This window comes from Cyanistes caeruleus, chromosome 10, assembly GCF_971803275.1.
Source record: "Cyanistes caeruleus chromosome 10, bCyaCae1.hap1.1, whole genome shotgun sequence".
NCBI lineage: Eukaryota > Metazoa > Chordata > Aves > Passeriformes > Paridae > Cyanistes > Cyanistes caeruleus.
Window position 1 is genome coordinate 23,802,293 of NC_141710.1, and position 24,901 is coordinate 23,827,193.

At 43.9% G+C, this 24,901-nt stretch overlaps 1 protein-coding gene across 1 annotated transcript in view; it reads right to left on the minus strand.

Annotated features, from left to right (window-relative positions):
* The window catches only part of RSRC1 (arginine and serine rich coiled-coil 1), a 97,597-nt gene extending 73,414 nt beyond the window's left edge, over window positions 1-24,183 (minus strand). The window contains exons 1-5 of the mRNA XM_086844166.1: window positions 24,071-24,183; window positions 23,556-23,600; window positions 22,898-23,092; window positions 20,770-20,889; window positions 337-501 (exon numbers count right to left, since the gene is read on the minus strand). Coding sequence (XP_086700292.1) covers window positions 337-501; window positions 20,770-20,889; window positions 22,898-23,092; window positions 23,556-23,600; window positions 24,071-24,183 — 638 coding nt within the window. The remainder of the gene's footprint in view (window positions 1-336; window positions 502-20,769; window positions 20,890-22,897; window positions 23,093-23,555; window positions 23,601-24,070) is intronic.
* Window positions 24,184-24,901: the final 718 nt, after the last annotated feature.

Consider the following 24,901-nt stretch of genomic DNA (forward strand, 5'->3'; position numbering starts at 1 on the left):
TCCCCCTAAATTATGGCTACTACATATGGGAAGAATGTTTATATTAACAAATGTTTATATTAACAAATCTTTAACCCACCTGAAACCAAGCTGGGGGAAAGGGTGGAAAATGAAACCATCACTTAGTGCAAAACGTTGCCACGCTGCAGAACTGCAAAACCCTAAAAATCTTCAAATATTCCAAACAATTCCCTCTTAGTTTACATAAAACACAATTTAAAAAGGAAATTATTACATTTAATTATTACAATTTAAAGGAAAATTATTACAAGAGTACAAAGGCGCTGAGTTGTTGCCTGGTTTTGTTCCAGCTCCATCATTTGCTGTTTCACTTACCCAACCTTGGTGCCATAGATCTCCTTCTCCTTCCCTTTGCCCTTGGCTTTGTCCTTGTCCCTGTCCTTGCCCTTGCGGTGCTCCCGGGACCCGCTGGGGGTTCTCCTGTGGCCGGACCTCTCGCTGCTGCGGCTGTAGGAACGCTGCCGGGCCCGGGATCGGGACCTGCACAAACACCAGAACCCCACAACCATCAGCTTGGAAGAGACCTTGGAGGTCTTCAAGTCCTACCCGAGCCCAAACACCTCAAATGAACCACGGCACCAAGTGCCACATCCAATCTTTGTTTGAACACAGCCAGGGATGGTGACTCTGAGGCCTAAAGGGGCTGCCTGGAGCAGAGGCCAGACAGTGTTAAAGGAATAAAGTAGGGAATTATTGAAAAGGCCTTCAAAGGATACACCTTGGGCAGTGCAAGAGCCTGGCCATGGATGGAGGCCACCCAAGATGATGGAGGCCACCCAAGATGATGGAGGCCACTGCCACCCACAATGGAGGCCCCAGGCACGACTGCTCATGAGTTTTCCCAGTTTTCCAAGTTTTTCTCCATTTACATATTGGGGTTAATCATCCAATTCCAGGTTATGCAGTCCCATCCTCCCAGATTGCTCTCCTCAATTTGCTGTTTTTACTTTTTGGGGCTGAAGCTGCAACGGTGCCCTTGGTTCTCAGGCTGGAAAAGGGTTGTTGTGTCTGACTGAGCTGTGAGGAGAATTGCTGACACTTTGTGAGAAGTTCAGAGTCACACACATCAAGGCAGTGCAGAATCTGGGAAATACAAAAGCTAAAACTTAAGGCATCAACTCCACCACCTCCCCAGGCAGGCCATTCCCATACTTTATCACCCTTTCTGTAAAAAAACTTTTTCTTTATATCAAACCTAAATTTCCCTTGGCACAGCTTCAGACCGTGTCCTCTCCTGTCAGTGGCTGCCTGCAGAAAGAGACTGACCCCACCTGAGCACAGCTCTCAGGTGACAAACCAAACCTTCTGCCAGATGGACACGCGCTCCCAGCGCGGTGTCATCTGCCAATTTACCAATGAAACACTCGATCCCCTCAGATCAATAAAAATATTGATCAGGTATGATGCCTTGGAGTGGCTCCCTAGAGCAGAGGTTGGGCAAGATGAAGAGAATAAAAGTGGGGATTTGTTAAAGGCCTTCAACAGAGACACCTTGGGCAGCCAGAGGCTGCACCCAGGATGGACAATGGTCAGGAGTTCCTCACACAATTATAAATTAGCTCTATTTACATATCAGGGGTTAATCCCCCAATTACAGCTTCAGGTAATGAAGTCATTTACCCCCAGTTTGCTCCCCCCCCAACTCACTTTTGTTTATATCTTTTGGAGACAGCGGGGTGACCTTGATTCCCAGGCCTAGAGAGGAATTTTGTCTGAATAAAATGTGAGAACAGCAGCTGCCAGGCTATGGAGTTTTAGAGTTACACACTAAAGCACTACAAGATCTGGAAAATACAAAACCTAAATCCTAAGGCATCGGGTAGACTGACAGGGAAAAACGACCCCAAATCAGCTGAGGAAGAGATTCTGATTAAAACAGGTTCAATCTTTGACAGGATCTATTGGATTATCTAAACAAGCACAACAAGAGTCACCAGAACTCCTGCAGAAGCACACAGATAGTGAAGGAAGGCAATTCCTTCACTAGAGAAAGTTCCAAGCAGACAGAAAGGATCCCCCAAATGTAAAATACCAAATTAGTCTAACAAAAGACCATCAATTCCTCTGCCTGCCTCTACAGAGACACCTAGATAACTTTTTTTCTCCAAAAATCACAGTCAGCACAGGGTGAAGTCAGCACTCAGATATCAGCAGGTCTAGGTTGCTACCAAGGGTTTCACCTCCAGGATTTAGAAGCTTTTGGCTACTCAGCCCTGAATGCAAACTCTTTTTTAAATGTTGTAAAGGTCTAGAGTGAGAATCTCAGCTCTTACTGCCCCTACTTTCAGAGTTACAAAATTCCATCATCAGAACAACCCAGGGGACGTTTCTCACCTGCACCTCTGCCTTGCTACAGTTTTATTTTATTATTTAATAATGTAACACACTTCAGAATTTAATATCCTTAAACTGGTGATTTAGCAAAAGTGAAAAAGAAAAGATTGCTCCTGCTCTGAAAAGAGATGCAAAATAACTTCAAACACACAACGTAGGATTCAGCCATTAACAAAATGGGAAAAAAGATCAAGAAGTATTAGGACTGGTGCTTTGTGTGTCCAAAATGCTTTCATTATTCCTGAATTTCTTGTAGAAGATTTTCTAAATTTTACTTAATAGGTACCTGAGTAGACAAGGGGTATTTAGGAGAAATCAGGTCAGGTTTTCCACAGTTTCTCTTACCTGAGCACCCTGGCCTTGGAATGGGTCCCTTCCCAGGGCAGAGGATGGATGAGATGGGCTTTAAGGTCCCTCCCAACCCAAACCACCCCAGGACACTACAGTTCCATCATTCCCACAAAAGTTCTGATGGCACCTCATGGAAAAGGTTCACTGAGGGAAATGGGGACATTTTTCAAACAGTATAAAAAGTTTCTTTAGCACCTCTTGGAGTGTGAAACTCCCAAGGCCTTTAAAAAGCCAAATCACACAGAAAAAAAATCCCTTATGAAAAAATCTTATGAAACAACAACTGCTTAATAAAACTCAACAATAGACTAGGCAGAAGAAAATCCCCCATCCAGATGAGGCTATAAATTACATTTCTGGAATTTATCCAGCACATGGGAGTTCAGGTTCCTATTCCTGGCAGGAGCAGCTCCAGAGGTCAGGGCTGGGTTCCTGTTTCAGCAGCTGGTACCTTCCAACAGCAGCTCTCCCATCCTGGTCCACTCTATTAACACTAATAAATAGATCAAATTACCACTGCACTGCTGTATTATTAACTGGAGAACATTTGCTGGCTCAAAATGGATTTTTAGTGTCATCACGAATGTAAAAGTGTCCACCCATCCATCCTTACCCCTCAGGCAGAGGAAGTTCTGACTTGAAAGAGCATTCTGGATATGGAATCTAATTTTTGGTTGGCACAGAGACACTGTTCTTACAAACATCATGATGAGGCAGCACAGATTTACAGAGCACTGCCCTAAATGCACCATTCCCAGGTAACCCTGATTTCTCAGAACTCTGCAGGTAAGGCCAAAACAGGAAAAAAGCCAAAAACCCCAAACAACAAAACAAACAAACAAACAAAGCCCTGTAGCACCACAAATCACCTTTAATTGATGCAGGGCCTCTCCTCACTTCAGGGCACAGTCCTCCTACCAGGAATAACTGAGGAATCTAAAATATTTATTGCTGGAGAACTTCAGTTTCTCAGCTCAAACCTGGAGTTCACTTCTACCTTTTGCAGGTGCAAAGAGCAAATTCAGCTCAGGTGGGCTGGATGCTCAGTTCCTGGATTTCTGCTCATTCCCATGTCTGTGCAGAACTGGTGGCAGATGACATTTATATAAAGGAAACAGACTTTAAAAATTTAAAGAGTTATGGCACCAACTTTCCCCATCCCTAGCAGTGTCCAAGGCCAGGCTGGACAGGGATTGGAGCTCCCTGGGATAGTGGAAGGTGTCCCTGCCTGGCACAGCTTCCCTGGGCACCCTGTGCCAGTGTCCCACCACCCTCACAGGGATGAATTTCTTCCCAATATCCCACCTAAACCTCCCCTCCATCAGCTTTAGGCCATTCCCACTTGTCCCATCACTCCATGGCCTTGGGAAGAGTCTCTCTACTGTTCCTTAATTCCTATTAAAGGATCTTGCAAGTTCTACAGGACAGGAAATCAAGATAAAACTTCTTAAAATGCAGCTTCTAAAAGTCATCTGTGTCCCCAACTCATCACCAAACCACAACAAAAGTGCACAGATCTGGCAGAGAAGACAAATTTTCTATTTCATCTGCCATTGAAAAATAACAGGAATCACAATTAGTCCTATTAAAGCAAGACCCCAAATGCTCAAATGATGGAACTACCAGAGGGGGGGAGAAAAAAAAAAAAAACAAACCAAAAAATGAAGCTGGAGAGGAGATTTCCAGCATGGATCCCCTTCCCCCCCAAACAACACCCAAAACACCCACCCACCATGCCAAAGGTTAAGTCATTTAGTCAAGTTCAAAGATCTTCAAAGAGTTCTTAGATCCAGATAAGCCCATATGTTCCCAAAATTCTGTGAAAAGCCATTACTTTCCAATCTGCTTTTCATGTCCTAAGTTGCAGAACACACAGATGCTTGGCATCACTCAGGATCCCTAAATTCTCACACCAGATAATCAAGGCTCACCAATAACTTCCCTATCTCAAACCCTAAGAAATGGCTTTATTCCATCAACACTCGGGCCGCTTGTAAAAATTGAAAGTCTCCATAAAAGCCCATTCAGTTACTGCACAATAAGTGTTAATTTGCTAATTTCTTCACAGGTAATCAATTAAAATGTAAAATATTGGATAAAATTAGTTGCACTAAATTTAACAGCTGCTCCATAAGCATAATTAGTTTCACAAGGGCCATATGTATTCTGAGCAGAGACAGAGTTGAAACAAATAAGCGGATTTTAAAACAAGTTTGAGGAAATCTGCATTTAATTAGCAGGTGGGCACTACAACTGCATAATGTTTTTATACATTTATATTTATGAAGTGACAGAAGATCTAAAGGCTTTTTAAAATGGCGTTTATTGTTTGAATGGGAACTGTTTTGCTGCATGCTAAAGTGATTTAAATCCTTATAGCCCCGCTTTGAAAAAATCATAAATGGTGAAAGAAAACATGTGGAAAACTGTAAAACTAGAAAGAATTTGCGACAAAAAGCAGAGCCACATACCATAACCAAAAGGAAACTACACTTAATTAAATGTACACTACATCTGGAATATCAGCCTAATAAAACGTGCAACTATTAATTCTCATTGTTCTAGAGGAAATGAGGTCAGTGGCGTTTAGTATTTCCCCAATTATATTGCACTAAAGCACTGAACTCTATCTTAGAGGTCCAATCTAATCTCTTCAAAAGGTTACAACTGCAAAAGAGAGACTTTCTTAAATGGAAAGAGGAATTAAGAGCCCAAAACCAAGACAGGGTTTGTTTTATTCCCTTTGAGCCCTTCCAGGGAAGCTCAGTTTTTGCAAAAATAATCTGTTTTCTTGGCAAACAGCAACCCGGTGCCAAGATGTCAACTTCTCCCCTGGAATTCTTCTAAACATCTCTCACCTGACACAAGCCTTATTAGATTATTTTTAGCTCAATGGCCACAAACAAAAGCCAACAAATTCAGGGCTCTTTAATAGTTCAGCCATAAATCCAAGGGCTGGGCCAGAACAATGGAACAACTACGCTGCATCAAGCCTGGATGCTCAGATTGGTAATAAAGCCAGAGTGCAAACACACCAGTAATTGCAGCAAAATGCCATGTTCTCTCTCAAAGCATATTAAGAGAAAGTTCCTTGTTTAACTCAACTTCACCACCAGGAAAAAAAAAAATAAATAAAAAAAATCATGGTACGAGTTATTGGAAAGGTAAAATAATTTCAGGTATCAATTGCAGTCATTCAGGCTGCAGAAATTATTAAATATGTGTATATAATGGAAATTTAGCTGACTCTATAAAACATTTCAGGTCATTATTAGTTTGCAATTTTAAAATGCATGTATTTCAGTAAGTTAAATAGAGATAATATGCACAATAACACTACTTTTTTGAATTTACTGCTCAATATAAGGTGAGTGATAACAAAACTAGGCAGCAGCAGGAGTCAGAGTTTAAACCTGAAATGAGATTGATGCTAAGAGGAAAAAGTTGTTTCAAAGCAGCAGTTTGGGCAGTGGCTAAGTGACAAAACATATTTCAGAATAAGGGAATGTTTGAGATTTAAAAAATTATCATCCACAGAGCCAGAGCAAAGCAGGATGAAATTAAAACAGGAACTGGGACAACCATGAACTTTTTTGGAGATGATGAAAAATGTCTTTCCTCCAGGAATGAACCATTTAAATTCCCATTCAGCCCATTTTGTCCTGGTTGCAGTGACAGTTCTGGGATTTGGTTGGGAGAGGAAGGAATTCCCTCTGTGTGGCCAATGATGCCAAATGCAAAGCTGAGGGAATGGCTCCAACCCAGCCCAGCAATTCTCCACCTTTCAACGATGGTAATTCCATAACCAAACGTTTGAGCAGGCAAAATTCCCATAACTGCAATTTTTCAAAGCTGTAGTTCCTGGAAAGGCAGCATGGAGAGCACGGGAACGCAGCTGGAAAGAAGAACCCATGGATGAGACACCCTGGAGTTCTAAAGCAGTTTGGTTTGACACAACTCGAGCTCTCCAGACTCCTGGAGAATCCTCCTGCTCTGGATTCTGAGGGGGATGAAGGTGCCTCCTGTGCCCCAATGCAGGTTGATAGGATTGTAGGATAATCAAGGATTATCAAGAAGATAATCAAAGATAATCAAGAAGACTCCACACACATCATGGCTCGGCTCAGCGTGCCGCGGTCACCACCGAGGCGCTGGAAAACCCAGGGGAGATCGGCAGCTCGGAGGAGAAATGACCCCAAACACATCAAATTCCTCAAACCGTGCCCCAAACCCCTCAAACCGTGCCCCAAACCCCTCAAGCCCCGCCCCAAACCCCTCAAGCCCCGCCCCAAACCCCTCAAACCCCGCCCCAAAACCCCTCAAACCCCGCCCCAAAACCCCTCAAACCCCGCCCCAAAACCCCTCAAACCCCGCCCCAAAACCCCTCAAACCCCGCCCCAAAACCCCTCAAGCCCCGCCCCAAAACCCCTCAAGCCCCGCCCCAAAACCCCTCAAGCCCCGCCCCAAAACCCCTCAAGCCCCGCCCCAAAACCCCTCAAGCCCCGCCCCAAAACCCCTCAAGCCCCGCCCCAAAACCCCTCAAGCCCCGCCCCAAAACCCCTCAAGCCCCGCCCCAAAACCCCTCAAGCCCCGCCCCAGAGCCAGCAGTGCTGGGATCAGAAATTCCATGCTTCCCATGGAATTCAGGCACAATTCCTTGCCTGGGGAATGGGCGATGGGGAGAAGCCAACCAAGCCCTGCCAGCTGCAACCTCAACCAACACCTCATGCCAAATTAAAACCAAAAACAGACTTTACTGAGTGTAACCTGAGAGATAAATCATGGGTTCAACTGCTGCCATCCAAGCAGGGAGATAAACTGTTTATTTCCATGTCAATCTGCATAAAAACTCCATCCTAAAATTTAATCTCAGATTAAGATCATCAGATAAGAACCCATCTGGTTTTACCTGACATGAATTTCCCTCCCATCTTTTCAGTGTGTATCCCAAAGCAGGGCTTTTTTCTAACCCTACATTCCTGTAGCCATGTCATGACTGAGCAGAAAAATCTGGATTTTAATTCTAATATTCTTTCGGGAATAAAATAATAAAGACACAGAAGTTAATACAGATATTGGGACACTTTCCTATCAAATAAACAGCCCAAAGTTCCTCCCATTCCTTGTCCTCATTCAAAGCAGTCTTGGAGTTCAAGGGCAAAAACCCCACATGCACCTAAAAAATGTGTGCAGTACCCAGCTGCGGGGACATTAGGTAGAAACTTCCATAAAAAAACCAAAGTTAAGGTTGATAAGGGAAGTAAATATTCCAATAATCTGAAAACAAAACAAAAAAAAAGCTCAATTGAGTTGAGAATCCCCAACTTGTCTTCTGGTCACACAAAAAGTTTAAAGCACGAGGTGAGGCAAAAGCAAAACAGTTGTTGTTGATCTGGCACACAAAGATTCCAGCAAGGGAATTCCTTCTCCTCCCAAGCAAATCCCAGAACTGCCACTGCTCAGGCTGAGGAAAAAGCAACCAGGAAAAAATGGATTGAATGAAAGTTTAAATGTTGTAATCCTGGAGGAAAGACATTTAAAAAAAAACAAAACAGGGAAACATGAATTCTATGGGAACAAACGAGTAACACATTCTATTAGCAAGCAGATCCATCAGACCTGGAAATTAATTCCTACAAACACGTGTTGTTATTCCATTCTCCATACAGCTGGAATCTATTTGGAAAAAACAAAGGTGTAGCTTTCTTCCAGGTCTCTGGATAAACACCCCAGATTATTCCTTTCTGCCTCGTGCAGGCTTTAGTCACTCTGCATCTGCCCTGGCAGCGAGGCCTGGATGGATCCCAGAGCCATGGAAAAGGCTCCAATCCATTTTCCAGATGGAATCACGACCCAGGTAATTATTTGTTGTAAATTTGACAACACCTCTGATATTATGGTAAAATGTTAAGGGACAGACAGGAGAGATTTTCAGGTTGAGATTTTCCACTTCCCCCGTGCCTTCAGCTCAGATTAATTACAGGTAAACACTGCTCCTCTGGCTGCCTGGGACAAAGCAAATATTTCAGGTTTTGGGATCATAAAACCTCCAGGATTGAGGCCCCAGTGATGATCTGTGCTTAAAGACTCTGTAATATTTGTGTGTCCTTACATCCCCAAATTGATATTAGACAGCTGAAGGGAATTACCTAAACAGATATTTGAAATCAGCTTACACACCAGAACACCACCTGCTCTCAGAAACTGCAAAAAAACCCCAAAAAATCCCAATTTAGGTCATGCAGCACCAGCACTGGCAAGTGAGATCTCAAAGTGGCACCAGCACAGAGCCAAAATTGAAACAACTGGGGGGAAAAAATCTGAATATTCCTCGTTCTTCAACACTGCAACATCATTTAAAAGCAAAAAAAATAAAATCTCTTTAAAGAGAGGATGAAGGCATTTCCTAGAAATAAACACCTAATTTGGAATATTGAGAGTGACTGGATTCATAATGACCATGAACAATATGCTGCAAATAACACCTGGATGAAAAGCTGTGTCTCTACTTTTTCCTGAGTAAAACAAATGAACCCATCCTCTGTGCACACAATTTTTTAAAAAGGCAATTTTTTTTCTTTAATTCAGTGACAACCAGACAGGTTGAGGTTTAAACTTTAGGAGATGTAAAAAATTTAAAGTATTCCACCTGTACTTTTTACCACCATATGTTTATTAAGAGTATAGAAAAAATTTTTAGAATATCTCATTTTCCCAAAATAAAAACAAAATCATATTTTTAATGAAAACTGCTCTAACTGAACTCCAAAAATTAACACATGAAAAGGCTTCAGAAATACACAAGAAAAGCAAAAATATTTCACACCATCCACTCAAAATCCTGTGGAGGGACAAGAAAACCAAGAGTTTGGATACTTTGTGTCCATTTTTCCAGGGCACACTCTATAAACACAGGGATAACTTTCTAATTTCCATGCACATTGGATGCATCTCCCTTTAAATATTTTGAATGTAACAAACACAGAGTAGGGAGAGGAAAGCAGGGACTGTTTTTAATATTCTGGATGGAAAGTGAACAGCTCCATTACTGCTGAAGACCATGGAGCTGCCACCCTAAAATCTCCTTTACTGGCCACCTTTATCAGCCCCAAAAATCTCCTTTATTGGGAGTTACCACCTCAAACCCTGTCCTGTCCCTCCCAAAGCCCAATTCTTACAGCTAATTAAGAACTCCAGGGAAGAAATTCTGAATATTTCATTTACTACTCTAAAAATTAATGTTTTCCTCATGGAATATGAAATTGTTACATAAAATATTGTCAAATAAATCAGACCAGAAAGAGAGAAACAACAAAATCTGGATTGTTTTAAAAAAAAATGCACAAAGCAACAGAAATACTTTATTATTGCATTTCAATCTGTGTTCTGACTGATCAACTGATGATGCTGAGCCCAAACTGCTTGGTGTCAGTGCTAATTTAAATGGGGAATAAAGGTGAATTATGATGTGAGTTCTACAGACCTAGGCTTTGTTTTAAATAAAAGGGTCTCATGGAACTTTCTTCTAAGCTCTGCTTTTTGTTTAAAACACAAAAGATCCTCCCAAAGGCACAGCTAACCCAGGGAACAGTGACAGGTTCCTGATTCTACAGCAGCAGCTCTCATGGACCTCACTCACCACCATTTCCAGACCTGAAGGCAGGAATTAAAACAAAAACTGAATTATTTCCATCACTGAGATGGAAATCACCATTATCTGAACCAGGCAGTTGAAGAATTCCAAAAATAAACAGGTACCTGTTGTGTCACTCAAAACCTTCCACAAATTCCATCCCCAGAACTCTGGGAGGACTCCCAGCACACCAAGGTGTTAATTAACAGCATCAGCACCATCCTGGGGATGTTGGAGGGGAGGGAATAGGAATATGAAGGGATTTTGGAACTGAAATGTGTAATTTATATTGAGTTAATAATGTACTAACCAAGGGATTTTTGTCTGACGCCCCTCCAGGAGTTACTGATGTCCCCAGGTGTTACAGCTGTGATCTAAAAATCACCTTTAGAGAAGTCTCACAATTAAACCAGTTTTTTAAAAATTGAGACTACTCTGGATTTTCCTTAAGGACTTGTTTTTATTTTAGTTTACACTGCCACAATTCATTTCCTTTAATCCCATTTTCTGCTATCTAAACCAATATCTGCTATCTGAACCAATATCTCATGACTAAATGACATTTTGCTTGTTTTTTTTTTTTAATGAATAACTCTTTTAAACACTAAGTCAAATAATTGTTTGGGTTCTGCATTGATATGAAATTCCTCAAGCCCTGTTTTTTGTGGCCAAACAAATGCTGACCTTTCTTTTCTCGGGCTGGGATTTGCTGCCCTGAGCTGCAGGAGTGGCTCCTGTAGCTCACAGCACCCTGCAGATGGTTGTGATTACCCCCAGAGAACCTTCCCAGCCTCAGGAAAGCTCCTGACGGGATGTCACCTTCAACCTGAAGGAGATGGGCAGATAAAACCCCTCCATCCTGGTTCCACCATCTCCAGACAGGGCAGCTGGGGAGCCACAACATTTCCCGTGCAATTCCCGGCGGCCGCGCTGACCCAACGCGGAGGTTCGGGATTATTCCTGCTGCCGGGAGATGTCCTGGGATATCAGAGCTGTCAACAGCTTGGAAATGGATGCTCCAAGCTCCCCCTCACTGGGAAGCAGCAGGATTTGCCTGCTCCTGGCTCCCAGTCTCAATGCTCAGTGCCTGATTTCTCGGAGATGCCCTGCAAAGCCCCGCAGCTCATCCCGGGGTAGGAACTTCCACTCGGGAATCACTCGGGAGCTGCTGCTGGTGAAAGCCTGGGAGCTGCTCAAGGGAACAAACATCTGAAGAAAGGTGCAGCAGCTGAACACATGGCACTGCACTGAAGCTGCTGACAGGGTCTCTGGGAAGAAGGTCTGCATTCCTGGGAAGCTAATGTGCCGTAAGAAGGGCCGGCGATGAAAGCGCGCCCGGCCCGACGGAAATCCAAACACAGCCACAGCCACAATTATTTTACTAATTGCTAATGAATACAGTCAAGTGGCTTCAAAAAGCCAAACTTTGCTTGGACTACTTCAGGTTTTGACCTCTGCAGGAGCAAATGCATTTCAAACTGGAGCCCACCAAAACTGATTAACGGCGCCAGCCAAGGCCAGCGCGGAGCGGGAGCTTTTTTCCATCTATCACATGGCCCCAAGGATAGTTAAATGAACCTTAAAATGGCTACAAACAGCTCAATGACTACACAGAGTCCTGCCAATTAGAAATAATTAGGCAGTCATTTTGGTGGTAAGTCTTTTTAAGTGCATACATAATGATGCAATGATGCTTATTAGCGAGCTCATACGAGCTCTGCTCAAACAGCCTGGAATAATTATGCAACTATCACAAAGCCTTGCACATCTCTGTACTTCACCTTAATGCATTTAAAAATCCACTTCATTACCTCCAGTAATTAATCCTCCATTAATTGCAGGAAAAGCCCAGTTTACCGTGCTTCGTTTCTAATTATCTTATAAATAGTTATGGTTCTAATTAATGTGTTCATTAAGCTGAATATCTTTCTCAAAGCCATGCTCAGAGCAAAGGTTCTGCTTTTGAGAGAAAAAGCCTCACTAGCCATAAGGTGAGGCCATTTTGGTTGTATTTGCTTTTATTTTAGTATATTCAACCTCCTAATTGGCATTTAAAATCTAATTTGGAAGAACTTCAAGAAGACTATATAGGAGAAAAATAGGAGAAGCCTTTGCTTTTTTTTTTTGAGCCATTCTCCAATCAAGAAGCTCAGAGCTTTAACAGGAAAACTTTTAGCATCTCTTTTTGATATAGACTGGGAACAGATTTTCAGTGCTGTGCCACAGATTAATTTAAATTCTATCACAATTCAGCTTATCCCCACATGTTTCCATAGAAGAGAACCAAAAACCATGGAAGAAGAATAGATACCTAAAAGTTTATACAGAACTAAAAATAATAAACCCATTCTGCTGGCCTTGCCTTCATTTCTAGGATATAAACCCATGGCACAAAATCACAACCTGAATTTACATCAGTTATTTGAGCTGAGCATGACCTGACACATTAAATTCATTGAGAAGTTCCTTCCTTAGAGATATGGATACGATCCAATAAAAAACACAATTGGAGAATACCTTACAAAAATACTTACAGATAAGGAAATTCCCTATTGAAACCCATTTCCCAGGATTTGGGGGCTTTGCATGCACGAATTTCACAGAAAACTTAGACTCAAAATAAAATTCTACAAGAGTACAATCAAAATATTTTAGTTATAGTTCCAATTATGGTATAGATGCTAAATTTCCATATCTTTCTAGATTTTACTTTTTTAAATAGACATTATAGCTCTGACACACCTGTCTTCAGTTACACTGTGCAAAAACAAATCCAAGTTTTCCCATATTTTTATTAACACCACCCCATATTTAGCATTAAATATTTTGTTCAGAGGGTTACTCACACTCTGTTTTAACAGCAAAAGGACAAGAGCTCTGCACATGCCTGCAATTACCCCATTTCTTTTGGGAACCTTTTCTTCCTAGAACATCCCAGCTTGGGAAAATCTGGAATCACTGAAGTCAAGTGCAGCTTTTGCCACGGCTCTGACAGGGCTGAGGTTTGATGCCAATAAATCTGCATTAGGAGCAGATGAATTATCAGCTCTACATCTTGCTCTGGAATTTTTGGGAGACTCAATGTTTAGCCTTGGAAACTGGGAAAATCTAAAATTCAGGAGTTTAGATGTGGGAGGAGAAGCAGCAGCACAAAGGACGAAAGGGCAGCCAGGGGGAGGCAGGATAGCAGAGTTTTAATCAGATTAATCCAGCATGAACTCACTCCCAGAGCATGCTTTGGGAATGGCACCAACACAGGCTGGGAGCTGCCTGGATCCCACAGGAAAATTGATTTTTATGGGGTATTTGTAACAAACCTGCAGTGGTGACACACACACAGCAATGTCCTGCCAAGGAGGAGTGACTGGAACCCCAGAGAAAACTGAGAGCAAAGGATTCCAGGGCATGGAGGCTGGTTTATAATTATGGAATTGTTTGGGTTGGAAGAGACCTTAAAGCTCATCCACTTCCATGGCAGGGACAGCTCCCACTGTCCCAGGCTGCTCCAAACCCATCCAGCCTGGCCTTGGGCACTGCCAGGGATCCAGGAACAGCCCCAGCTGCTCTGGGCACCTGTGCCAGGCCCTGCCCACCCTGCCAGGGAACAATTCCTGCCCAAAATCCCATCCAGCCCTGCCCTCTGGCACTGGGAAGCCATTCCCCCCTTGCTCTATCACTCCACACCCAACCCAACCTTTCCATATCACTTTTTTGGCAGAAATGCACATTTTCTACCTTCATCATTTTAACCGGATTCTGTTCCCTGCCATACATTATCAGAAATAGAAAGAGTGAAAGATGGGAATAATGAGTAAACTTTTACTACTCAATTGTACTAGTTTGTGTTTTTTCACAGTGGGAAAATCACTCCTAGAAATGAACCCTGGAAAAAGCAACAATTTACAGAGCAAAGAGGTTCTTGGATTACCAGGGCATCCTTAAGACATCTGCTTTTGCAGGGCTGCCTCAAGAAACACAAGCTCTGCAGCAAAGAAATAACAGCTCCTATTTCATGGCCAGAGCTTTGGTAGCAGAGAAAAAAGAGAATTAAAAAAAAAAAGTTAAAATACATAGTGATTTAGAATGCAGACACACTGAAATCAAAAAGGCAATTCCCCACTAAGGGGAGTTGTATTTTTCTTGTCTTCTTGAGTTCCTTTTCCAACCAGAAAACTGAAGCTCTAAAAAAAACCCAACAGTCTGCAAAGACACCTTTTTCCAAAGGGAGGAATGAAAGGTTCTAGAGAAAGGAGCAGCTCTACTTTAAACAACCTGGTTTAGGTAACCTGAACTGCACAAAAAACAACTTTCCGTGGAATCAGACTGAGCCCCAGCTCCAAATGAACAGCACTTATGCATTCAGAGCTTTTTTTAAAACTGCTTTTTTTTTTTGGTTTTATACCAATGAAAGGCATCAAAGCAACTGTCACTCGCAGCTCTGTGGCCTTATTGATAACTGGAGGGCCCTCGGCGCTGCCTTGTGAAGTTTAATTTCCCAAAGTGGTCAATTAGGGCTGGGCAATGAGCTCAGCAGTGGTTGGTGCTCCAGGATATCTCCACTGCTCCTGCTCCACCTCTGGGCCTTTCCTGGACAGGCATGTACACAAACTGATCATTCCCCTCGAAGAAAAGTCAGTTATTGCAACAAAAATAAAGATATTTTTAGAGGCTGCTGCTGATACAACCTGGAATGCAACAAAATCCCAAATAAAAACTGCAGGGTTGGGTTTATTGGGGGAAAAATAAACATGAGCTGACACTACCATCAGCAGGATCACACTCAGTGATGTCAATTCCACCTTCCTGCCCCGAGCTTTTATTTGAAGTTTCATGAAAGAAATGCTGCAATATCTTAATTAAATCTATTTGCTAATGGACCAAAGGCTTGAAACTTTCCCAGCAGTTAAAAGAGAGAGGAACATGTAATATTTACACTGATTCCTCACATAATTGCACCTGAGTGAGTTAACTTGAAGAACAGGGAGAGGGGAAAAAAATATCCTACACTGCAGATCAATACTTAAAAGGAAAAGTAACTCCAGTGGCTACAAGCAGGCAAAAAAATTAAGCAATCATAAGAATTAATGACAAGAATGAAATTATAGAAGCACGGAATGGCTTGGGCTGGAATTTCAAAAGCAATGTTCTAATTAAACAGCACTGCTTGATTTCTGACAGGACTATTTCTCAACACCCCTAAAATCAGCCTTCTAACCCCACACAACTACAGTGGAGCTTTGCCCACTACTAGAGACATTTCTTTTTTCCATTTTTTTTTGTCATCAATCTCTTCTCTCCATAAACTCTCCAGCAAAGCCACCAGGCCCATCACAATCTTACTCTTTATTCATTTTCTGTCCACTCAAAACATCCATCCTTTTTAATTTCCTCTCTCCTTAAAAGCTTTCTTTTCCTTTTAGGCCAATGCTGTTTGAGGAAATCCCTCCTGAAGTTTTCATAATGCAGCCCCTGCTCTGTAATCCATGAAAATCTCTCCACCAGCATGTGCTGAGCAGGACAGACAGACACAGAATTACTATAAATCATGTTTTGATCCACTAGTTCTTATCAGCTGTGAGGGCTGATGGGACAGGTTTTAATGTGGAAAGACTCCAGCACTTTAAACCTGCACAAAAATAATTGTATGGAAAAAAGAAAATTAACTGAAGACCAGTAACATAAATACAAAAGTATTCAGTGATATCATCTTTTAAAAGTCTTACAACTGTGCAGTATCAACCCTTCAATAAAATATAACAGCAATTTTTAAAGGTATTAAAAAAGGAAATCCTCAAAAACCCATAATCAATGGGGTTTGCTATCAATTATTAATGACCCTTTTCACACTGCACTTGAGGACTCTGTTTTTAACTAGTTTTTAATTAACAAATTAACTGCTGAACACAAAGAATTCTGCCAGGCTGGGAGGGTTGAACCCAGGTTAATTCCAGTTCTCACTGCTGCTTTTGCATCCCCAAAGCCAAGCCTATCCCAAAGCCAGCTCTAAGCAGCAGCTCCCCTGGCCCTGGATGCAATAACCTGCACACATTGCAATATTCAATTAATTAGACTGGAGAAATGGTAAAGAAATAAGATGTAAAACCTGATCAAACACCTTCAGCCACACTGCCAAGGATCAGCTCTCCAGGTGGGATTGCTTTCCATAAAATCTCTTTTTCCTTCTTCAATATGTATAGATGCACTTGCTGGTTTTGTGTCAATTTTTAAGCTGAAGTGCATTAAAGATATTTTAAGGCAGCAGTTTGCAGTTGAACTTAATGGGAAAAGCCAAAGACATTTGGCAGACAATAAAGCAAACTTGCATATTCACAGACAATTCCAGTGGAATGCTCTGTAATCACGGGAATGGATGAAATCAGGGAATAAAGGTCAACATTTTTTGGTTAATTCTATTTAAAGCTCCGTGAATTAGAAGATTTGTGCTGCAAGTTCCGCTGCAAAGTATTTTATATGTGATTAACTGACAGAACAATCGCAGTGGAAACTCTCCCAATATTCCCAGGGCTCCATCCAGCCCAGAATTCTGCGGGAGCCAAGCTCCTGCACGGCACAGCAGCAGAATATTCTAATAAGAACTCTCCTAATCTTCACCCAGCAATAATTTCAAGATGATATTATTATTCTCATTTCCTTGAATAATATCCATACTCCAGGGCCATTTTCCTTCTCATATTCAATATCGGGCATGCTCCTATCAAGATTCCTTTCTTCATATCCTGTCACGGTATCAATCACTGCCTGCTGTCCACTCAATCCACTTTTGATTTATCAGCCGCTGTCTTTCTGGACTCCATAACTCGACCCAAACCATTTTAGCAAGACAGTGACAAATAACACCCAGGATCACATCAACCTGTTCCACTTAGTAAACTAAGGAACAGGAACTGTGACATCCCTCCATAAGTATTCCCTGCTATTCCCCAGCCTGATGTATATTAATGAGGAGCTGCTATTTGAAATGCTCCTTCCACATCAGCATCTAATATGATCAAATTAGGAAATGGGATGATTTATTAAATTCCGTGGAGCTGAAATATTCCTTTCCCAGCTCTGGATGTGTGGTTTGCAGAGAGGGAGCTGTTGCTTCCAATTTTTCCACAGGAGGATGTGCCCGCGCTTCGCAGACGAATTATTGGCTTTAAAAAGATTGCGAGGAGGCGAAATGTTATTAAGCAAATGCTCAGTAAAACAAACTAAATCGGTTTTAAAATTCCTAATTTAATGTAAATCTTGGTTGTTTCTGCTGAAATTCAGTTTGTGATCTTATTAAGTCGTATTTGCATTGTACTCCCTCGCTGTAGGACAGCTTGGAATTTATAGCATTACTGGGAAGCTCCACTTTTTTGACTCTAAAAATGAATCTCAAATACAATAGTTATAATAATATGCACAAGTTTTCTTATCTGCTCAAATAAAGTACCAGCAACACTGGGAAGCCCCACTTTTTTCACCCTAAAAACTGCATCTAAAATAAAATAGTCAACACACAAGTTTCTTTAGCTTCTCAAATCAAACACAACCATTACAGGGAAAGTCTGCTTTTTTTACTCTGAAAATGCATCTAAAATAAAATAATCATGATATACACAAATTTTCTTATCTTCTCCAATAAAGTACAAGAAATCAGTTTAGGTTACAAACAACACCTATTTAAAATATCTTACACATGTCATTGTGAAAATCCAACTTTTCAAAGTAAAACTTGATCCAGCTCAGTGTTTTGCACTGTAAATCACCTGCTCAAATAAAACATCTCTGTTAGAGAAGTTATTAAAAAAATACATTACTTTTAACACCACCTTCACTACCTTGAAAAACAAATTAAAAGCTGGTAGGGGACAGTGGGGAGACAAGATGTTACAGGATACAGAATTTGTGCCACCTACATGATTTATACCAAGAACAATTCCAGGGATTTAAAGAGACCACGGAACAGACCTTAACTTCCCATACAAGGTACTTTTCTAGAGGCAAACCCATAATAAATAAAATAAAAATGGCATTTGCTCAGCTCCTGAAGGGGATAATCCCCTGAAGGTGCAGCAGGAGGGTGACAAACACAGGGCTGATCCTCCCTTTCCAGCTTTTCCTCCCTCCCTGGCATTCCAGAAGTGGGAGATCACCAGGAATATTCCCCTGGATAATCCATTCCTTACCACAGGAACACAAGGGGCTGCCTGAGCTATTCTGGATCCTTTTAAAAATTATTTAAAAGTGGTTTCTTCAGTATTTACTTTGAAAAAAATCATAGGAAAATAAGTTGTCCCACCCTGAACAAAAATAAAAAATAATTAGGAATTCCAGATGGAATCCATGGAAATTCCATGCCAGAGCTATAAATACACACATTTTCCATGGCAAACACTCACACCTGCCCCAGGTGGTGCACGGGCAGAGATGGAGAACCCTCAGTCCTAAATCACCTTTTCCCACCATTTTTATTTTTAGGTTTATTTTTCCTACCCCTCCATCACATTCCCTCTCTCCCCCACAATCTCTTTTCCAGCCTGAAGAATCCTAAAGTCCTTGGAAAGCTGGTGAGCCTTTGGGTTGAGTGATTTTGAGGCAGAAAAGGGATTATTTGGCATCACTGCAAGAGCTCAGCACTGACAACCAGGGCAAGCACAGGCCTGGAGTAGCAGCTTTGTGCTAAAGCAAGATTTAACTCTCCAAAATCAGATTAATCCACAGCTGCTCAGCTCCACATTACAGCAGACTCGGAAAAAACTGCAATAAAGGATGGAATGGGTCCTGTTGGGCTTAATTTTAAGCTTTTAGACTCTTGTGGGATCATTTAGGATGTTATTTATCAATATTTTCCCTCTGTGGGTGTAAACAGGACCAGCTTTTAAAGGAATGTGCAGCTCTACCCCTCTAGTGCTGCACACTTGATACATGAAATATCTGATACATGAAATATCTGATACATGAAATATCTGATACACAGTATTTTCTGGCAGTAGCCACGTTTTTCAAGTTTCTAGGTGCTTAATTTCCATATATTGGAACCATAATTAAAATCAAATCCCTTGGAAAAGATGACCACTAAACCATAGCTAGTGAGATCTGCAATTTATATTTATTATATAATACTTTATATCAATAAAATCATAGCTACTGAGGTCAGCAATTTCTTATATATTGTTTTATTATTATAATAAAACATTTTAAATCAGTTTATCACACTTCCTAACACTCAGTATGTGAAAAACCTTCCTTTTTCACCTCATTCTTCTGACATTTCTGTGGGTTCAAATGGATTTTCTTAGCAAAAAAAAAGTGGATATTCCCAGGAACAGCTGTACAGCTGTGATGAGGAGGATACTCCAAAAGAGGTCATGCAATTTCTACATTTATTTCTAAATCTAAATAATCAAATTTCTACTACAAAGGCTCTGCAGCAATAAAGGGTCCAAGCAACTCTTCCAATGCACAGCTGGGAATAAATCATGGCACGACACAAATAACAGAAAGTGGAATATTCACATCTTCCTACAACAATTTTTCACCATTTAGAGGCAACAGCTCTCCTGATTTGGATATGGAAACCAAAGGTTTAACAAATTCTCAGTGCAGGCACAAAAAAATCACCTGGCTGAAGATTTTAACACTCACCCAAACAGCTTTGATCTGCTTGATCCACTCAATAATTAATTTAAAATCAATAGAAAATGCTAATGGGAAACCTGGTATCAAGGATAAACTTCAGTTAAACCTCTTAATTGAAAAAGACATACAAACATGACTTGGGCATCTTTTAATTAAAGCAGATTTTATAATACCTTTTGCAACTTCTGGTTGAAAATAATTTGAAATATTTTTAGTATTTTTAATAGTATTTTTAATATTTTTAAAATTTTGCATAATTTAAAATATTAAAATTATGAAATATTCATCACAAACCAATGCATGCAAACTTCCACTGTAGACATCCTTAAATAGAAATAAATAAACATTTTATATACATATAAAATTTTTATTTAAATATAAAAGATTGCAGAACTAAAGACTCATCCTTTGCCAAGAGAAACACAGGTGAGAAAATCAGTTTATTCTGAACTTCAGGGAGCCAATGGTATGTGTGGGAATAATGGAAAGCAGGAACTTAAAAAATCCACAAGACATTTCCAAATTATTCCATGACACCAAGAAATCCTAGTTATGTTTTCTTGCTTGAATCATATGGAAAATAAATATTTTCAAAATTGTTCCATCAGGGTAACTGCAAGATTTAGTGTGTGGAAAGCACTCCAGAGACCCCAAATCAGGGATTTCAAGGGATGTGTGGTTTAAACCATCACCTGCAGCCACTATTTCCATTTATTCCAAGCTCAGTAATTATATCAGGATTCTCCAGGAATGTTTTTCCAGTAGAAATAACGCTGCTGTTTCCTAGGGGAGACTCTTACCTCCTGGTTCTGCTCTTTGACCTGGATCTCTGGGACCTGTAGGATTTGCCTCTGCCCCTGGAGCGGCTGCGCTTCCTCCTGGAGCCGTAGGAAGAGCTGCTGCTGGATCTGTGTCTGCGCCTGTAACAGAGCCAGGGTGAGGCTGGCACTGCTCCCAAAAGCCCCCAAAAACAGGGACAAACCCCCAAAAATCCCTGAGAAATCAGAGCCAGGGTGAGGCTGGCACTGCTCCCAAAAGCCCCCAAAAACAGGGACAAACCCCCAAAAATCCCTGAGAAATAAGAGCCAGGGTGAGGCTGGCACTGCTCCCAAAAACAGGGACAAACCCCCAAGGATTCCTAAGAAAACTTGTGCTCCAGAAGCCCCAAATCCCACTATTCCCCCATAACAAGTAACACATACACAGGGACACCGCTGCCCTAAAGAGCTGATCCTCTAAAACCCACATCCCTGGGAAAAAAAAAAAAAGAAGTTTGGGTGGGATCCTTAACTATTAGTAGTAATCAGTTAAAAAGTGTTAATTTATTTCATGTGAGTTCATTTAAGGGCAGCTCCCTCCTGAGTCAAATCAGGAATCAAAAGGGTCTCTTCTTTTTCCATTCCTTCTCAGTTTCGTTTATTCAAATAATAAATTCACCTACACCAAGGATAAAGGTGAAGAAAAAGATATTAAACCCCCAATCCAAATGAAATCCAAATCTTAACATTTCCTCTCCATCTCCCCAGAAGTTAACTAATTAACAAGTACAATCCTATTTTTGGCCTTTATGTGTGATCAATATTAAAATATGTTATATATAATATTTTCTATATTTTTAATAGAAAATATAAATAATAATAATGGAATTCAGGACGAGCTCAGTGATTATCCAGCATGAGGGAAAGGAGCTGCAGGAGCTGGAATGGATATGTAGGATATATATATAATGGATATATAGGTTAATTGCTGAAGAGCAGGGCTGCACCTGGAAAGGCAGTGTGATGTTCCTGCTGGATGAGGAACAGGAATTCCAGAAGCTGCTGCCTTTGATTCCTGAGGGTCAGGGATAAATCCAGCATGGAACACGGCCTGAACTGCCAGGAGCATATCCAAGGACAAAGCCAAGAGCCCAAAAGCAGAGCCCTGGGTCCTTCCTGGATGCAGTTTGAGTGTCCTCGTGTCCACGGTGCCCCCAGTCCCCTGTGGATTCCCTGGAGCTGGCCATGGCTGCGCTGGAATAACGGGATTCACACCCATGGCTGGGATCACAGCCCACGGCACCCTGCCCTGGCCCTGGGGAGGATGGAGATCCCAGCAGGAGCAAGGGCTGGGAATAAACCCCTGAGCTCCCTCCTCACCCCACCCTGCAGCCACTCCAGAAAGGTCTGGCAGGAGCAATTCCAGCTGGATTTCCAGGGCAGCTGGACACCAGGAGTGTTTTCCAGCTCCACTTCCCAGTAAATTCACCAGCACAAGCCAGACTGAGGCAAACAGGATGGAGCCACAGAGATGCTCCAGGGCTGGAGCCCTCTGGAGCCGGGCTGGGAGAGCTGGGAATGTTCACCTGGAGAGGAGGAACTCCAGGGAGAGCTCAGAGCCCCTTGCAGGGCCTGAAGGGGCTCCAGGAGAGCTGGAGAGGGACTGGGGACAAGAGATGGAGGGACAGGAGCCAGGGAATGGCTCCCAGTGCCAGAGGGCAGGGCTGGGTGAGATATTGGGCAGGAATTGTTCCCTGGCAGGGTGGGGAGGAGCTGAGGAGAGATTCCCAGAGAAGCTGTGGATCCCAGAAGTGCCCCAGGCCAGGTTGGATGAGTTTGGAACACCCTGGGGCAGTGGAAGTTGTCCCTGCTGGGAGAAGGAAGGAAGGAAGGGTTACTTTTTCTCCTGGGGTTTCTCTGGTTTAAAGCAGAAGTTTCCTTTGGATCTGCACATTCCCTGCCTTATTCTCCTGGGGGGAAGGAGGTGTGGGTATTTCTGGTCAGGACACTGGGTTTGGGGGTTTATTTTAACCAAAGTGAAAACATTCTCACACCTCTTAAGGTTCAGACCAATCTGTGCCACAAAATCCCAACCCACGGGAGTCAAACCCTCCCAGCTTCCTGCTGTAAAATGAAAGAGCTCAACTTCTAAAATCTCCTCCAAATGCACCTTTTCTCATAGGAATGGGACCAAGACTGGAGATCCCGAGAGCGCGACCTCGACCTGGATTTCCTTCCCGATTTTTTGCGGCTGTAGGTCCGGCTGTCCGAGGAGCTGCTGGAGGAGGAGCGCCTGCGGTGCTTCTTCTTCCTCCTGCTCCTGCTCTCCTCCTCCGTGTCTGAGGAGCGCCGGCCCATCTTCAATCTGCACAAAACCCAAACGTTCCCAGCTGTGAGCGGGCCTGGTATCTGCGTTGTGTTGGTTTATATTTATATTTATATTTATATTTATATTTATATTTATATAAAAATAAAGATAAAAATAAAAATAAAAATACGCGGTTCCCTCTCCTCCTGTCCCTGTTCCCTGGGGGCAGAGCCTGACCCTACCCCGGCTGTCCCCTCCTGCCAGGGACTTGTGCAGAGCCAGAAATTCCCCCTGATCCCACTTTTCTCCAGGCTGAGCCCCTTCCCAGCTCCCTCTGGAATTCTCCAGCCCCTTCCCAGCTCCCTCTGGAATTCTCCAGCCCCTTCCCAGCTCCCTCTGGAATTCTCCAGCCCCTTCCCAGCTCCCTCTGGAATTCTCCAGCCCCTTCCCAGCCCGGATCCCTTCTCTGCTTCTCCTGTTCCCAGCACAGGCGGCTCCGTTTCCTCCAGCCCTTGCTCACACCTCAGGCCCCCGAGGCGGCTCCTGCTGATCCTCCGGGGAGAGCCTGGAGCACAACAAAGGGAAATTCACCATTAAGGACACAGAAATTCCTCCCTAGCGCCGGGAGCTGCAGGGCTCAAGGGAACATCCCCCCGGAGAAGGGCACGATCCACACGCGGGACGGTTCCCGGCCCGGCCCGGCCCGGCGGAGCGCGGCTCGGGCCCGTCAGCACCGGCATTCCCTCGGGAGCTCCCGGAGCTCGCTCACCGCCCCCTCCGGCAGCACCTCCGGGGACTCCTTCCTTCCCACCCAGCCCAACCCCTGCGCATCCCGGCCCCTCGGCAATGCCCGGTGCGCCCGGGGCTGCCCCGCACCGCGACCCCGCACCGCCCGCACCGGAGGCCGCGCGGCCGCTGCGCACACCGGGCCCTGCAGCGGCCGCCGATCCCCTGCGCCGTGCCTGCGGGGGGCGGTGCGGCCGTGTCCCCGTGTGTCCCCCGTGTGTCCCCCGTGTCCCCCCGTGCCCCCCGTACCTGGCGGAGCCGCCGCGGCCCCGGTTCGAGCCCAGCGCCTTCCGGGGCGGCGGGCAGGCAGCGCCAAACCACCGCCGAGCGCGCCCAGGCGGCCGCAGCGAGCGCCGAGCCATCGATGCGGCGCGCCAGCGAGCGCCCACGCGGGACGGGACCGGGATAGGGACCGGGACCGGGACCGGGATGGGGATAGGGACGGGGACAGGGATCGGAGTCCCGCTGCCCATGGGGGGTGTAGAACCCACAGAGCTCTGTCTGCACCGCGCCCAACGCGCGCCCACGGGCTCCCGGCGCGACACGGCGCGGGTGACGGGCAGGAGGGCAGCGCGGGTGGTCCCGGGGCCGGGGTCCCGCTGCCCACGGGATGCGCAGAGCCCACGGAGCGCTGTGTGCACCGCGCCCAGCGCGGCGAGCCCCGGGCGCACGGCGTGTCCCGCCGCGGGTGACGGGGACAGCGGCACCGGGAGTTTTCGTTCCGTCCCGGAGAGTTAAGGGAGGGTCGGGGCTCCACGGCCCCGAGAGCCGCCCCCGCGGCCACCGGGACGGAGCGCACCGGGAGCCACCGGGCCGAGCGGAGCCTCCGCCGGGCAGCGAGCAGAAACACAACAGAACCATTGAATCGCTTCGCTTAATTCGATTTTTCTTACCGAATTTGCTTCGTTTAACGCGAGCTCCCCGAGCAGGCGCTTCCCCCGCCACGGGAATGGCGAAACGCGCGTGGGGATAAACGAAATGTCCGGGCGGAGGGGCCGGTGAGGGTCACCCAGGCGGGCGGGAGCCGCGGCGGGATCGGTCACACCGAATCCCCCGGTGCCCGGTGCCCCCGGGATCGAA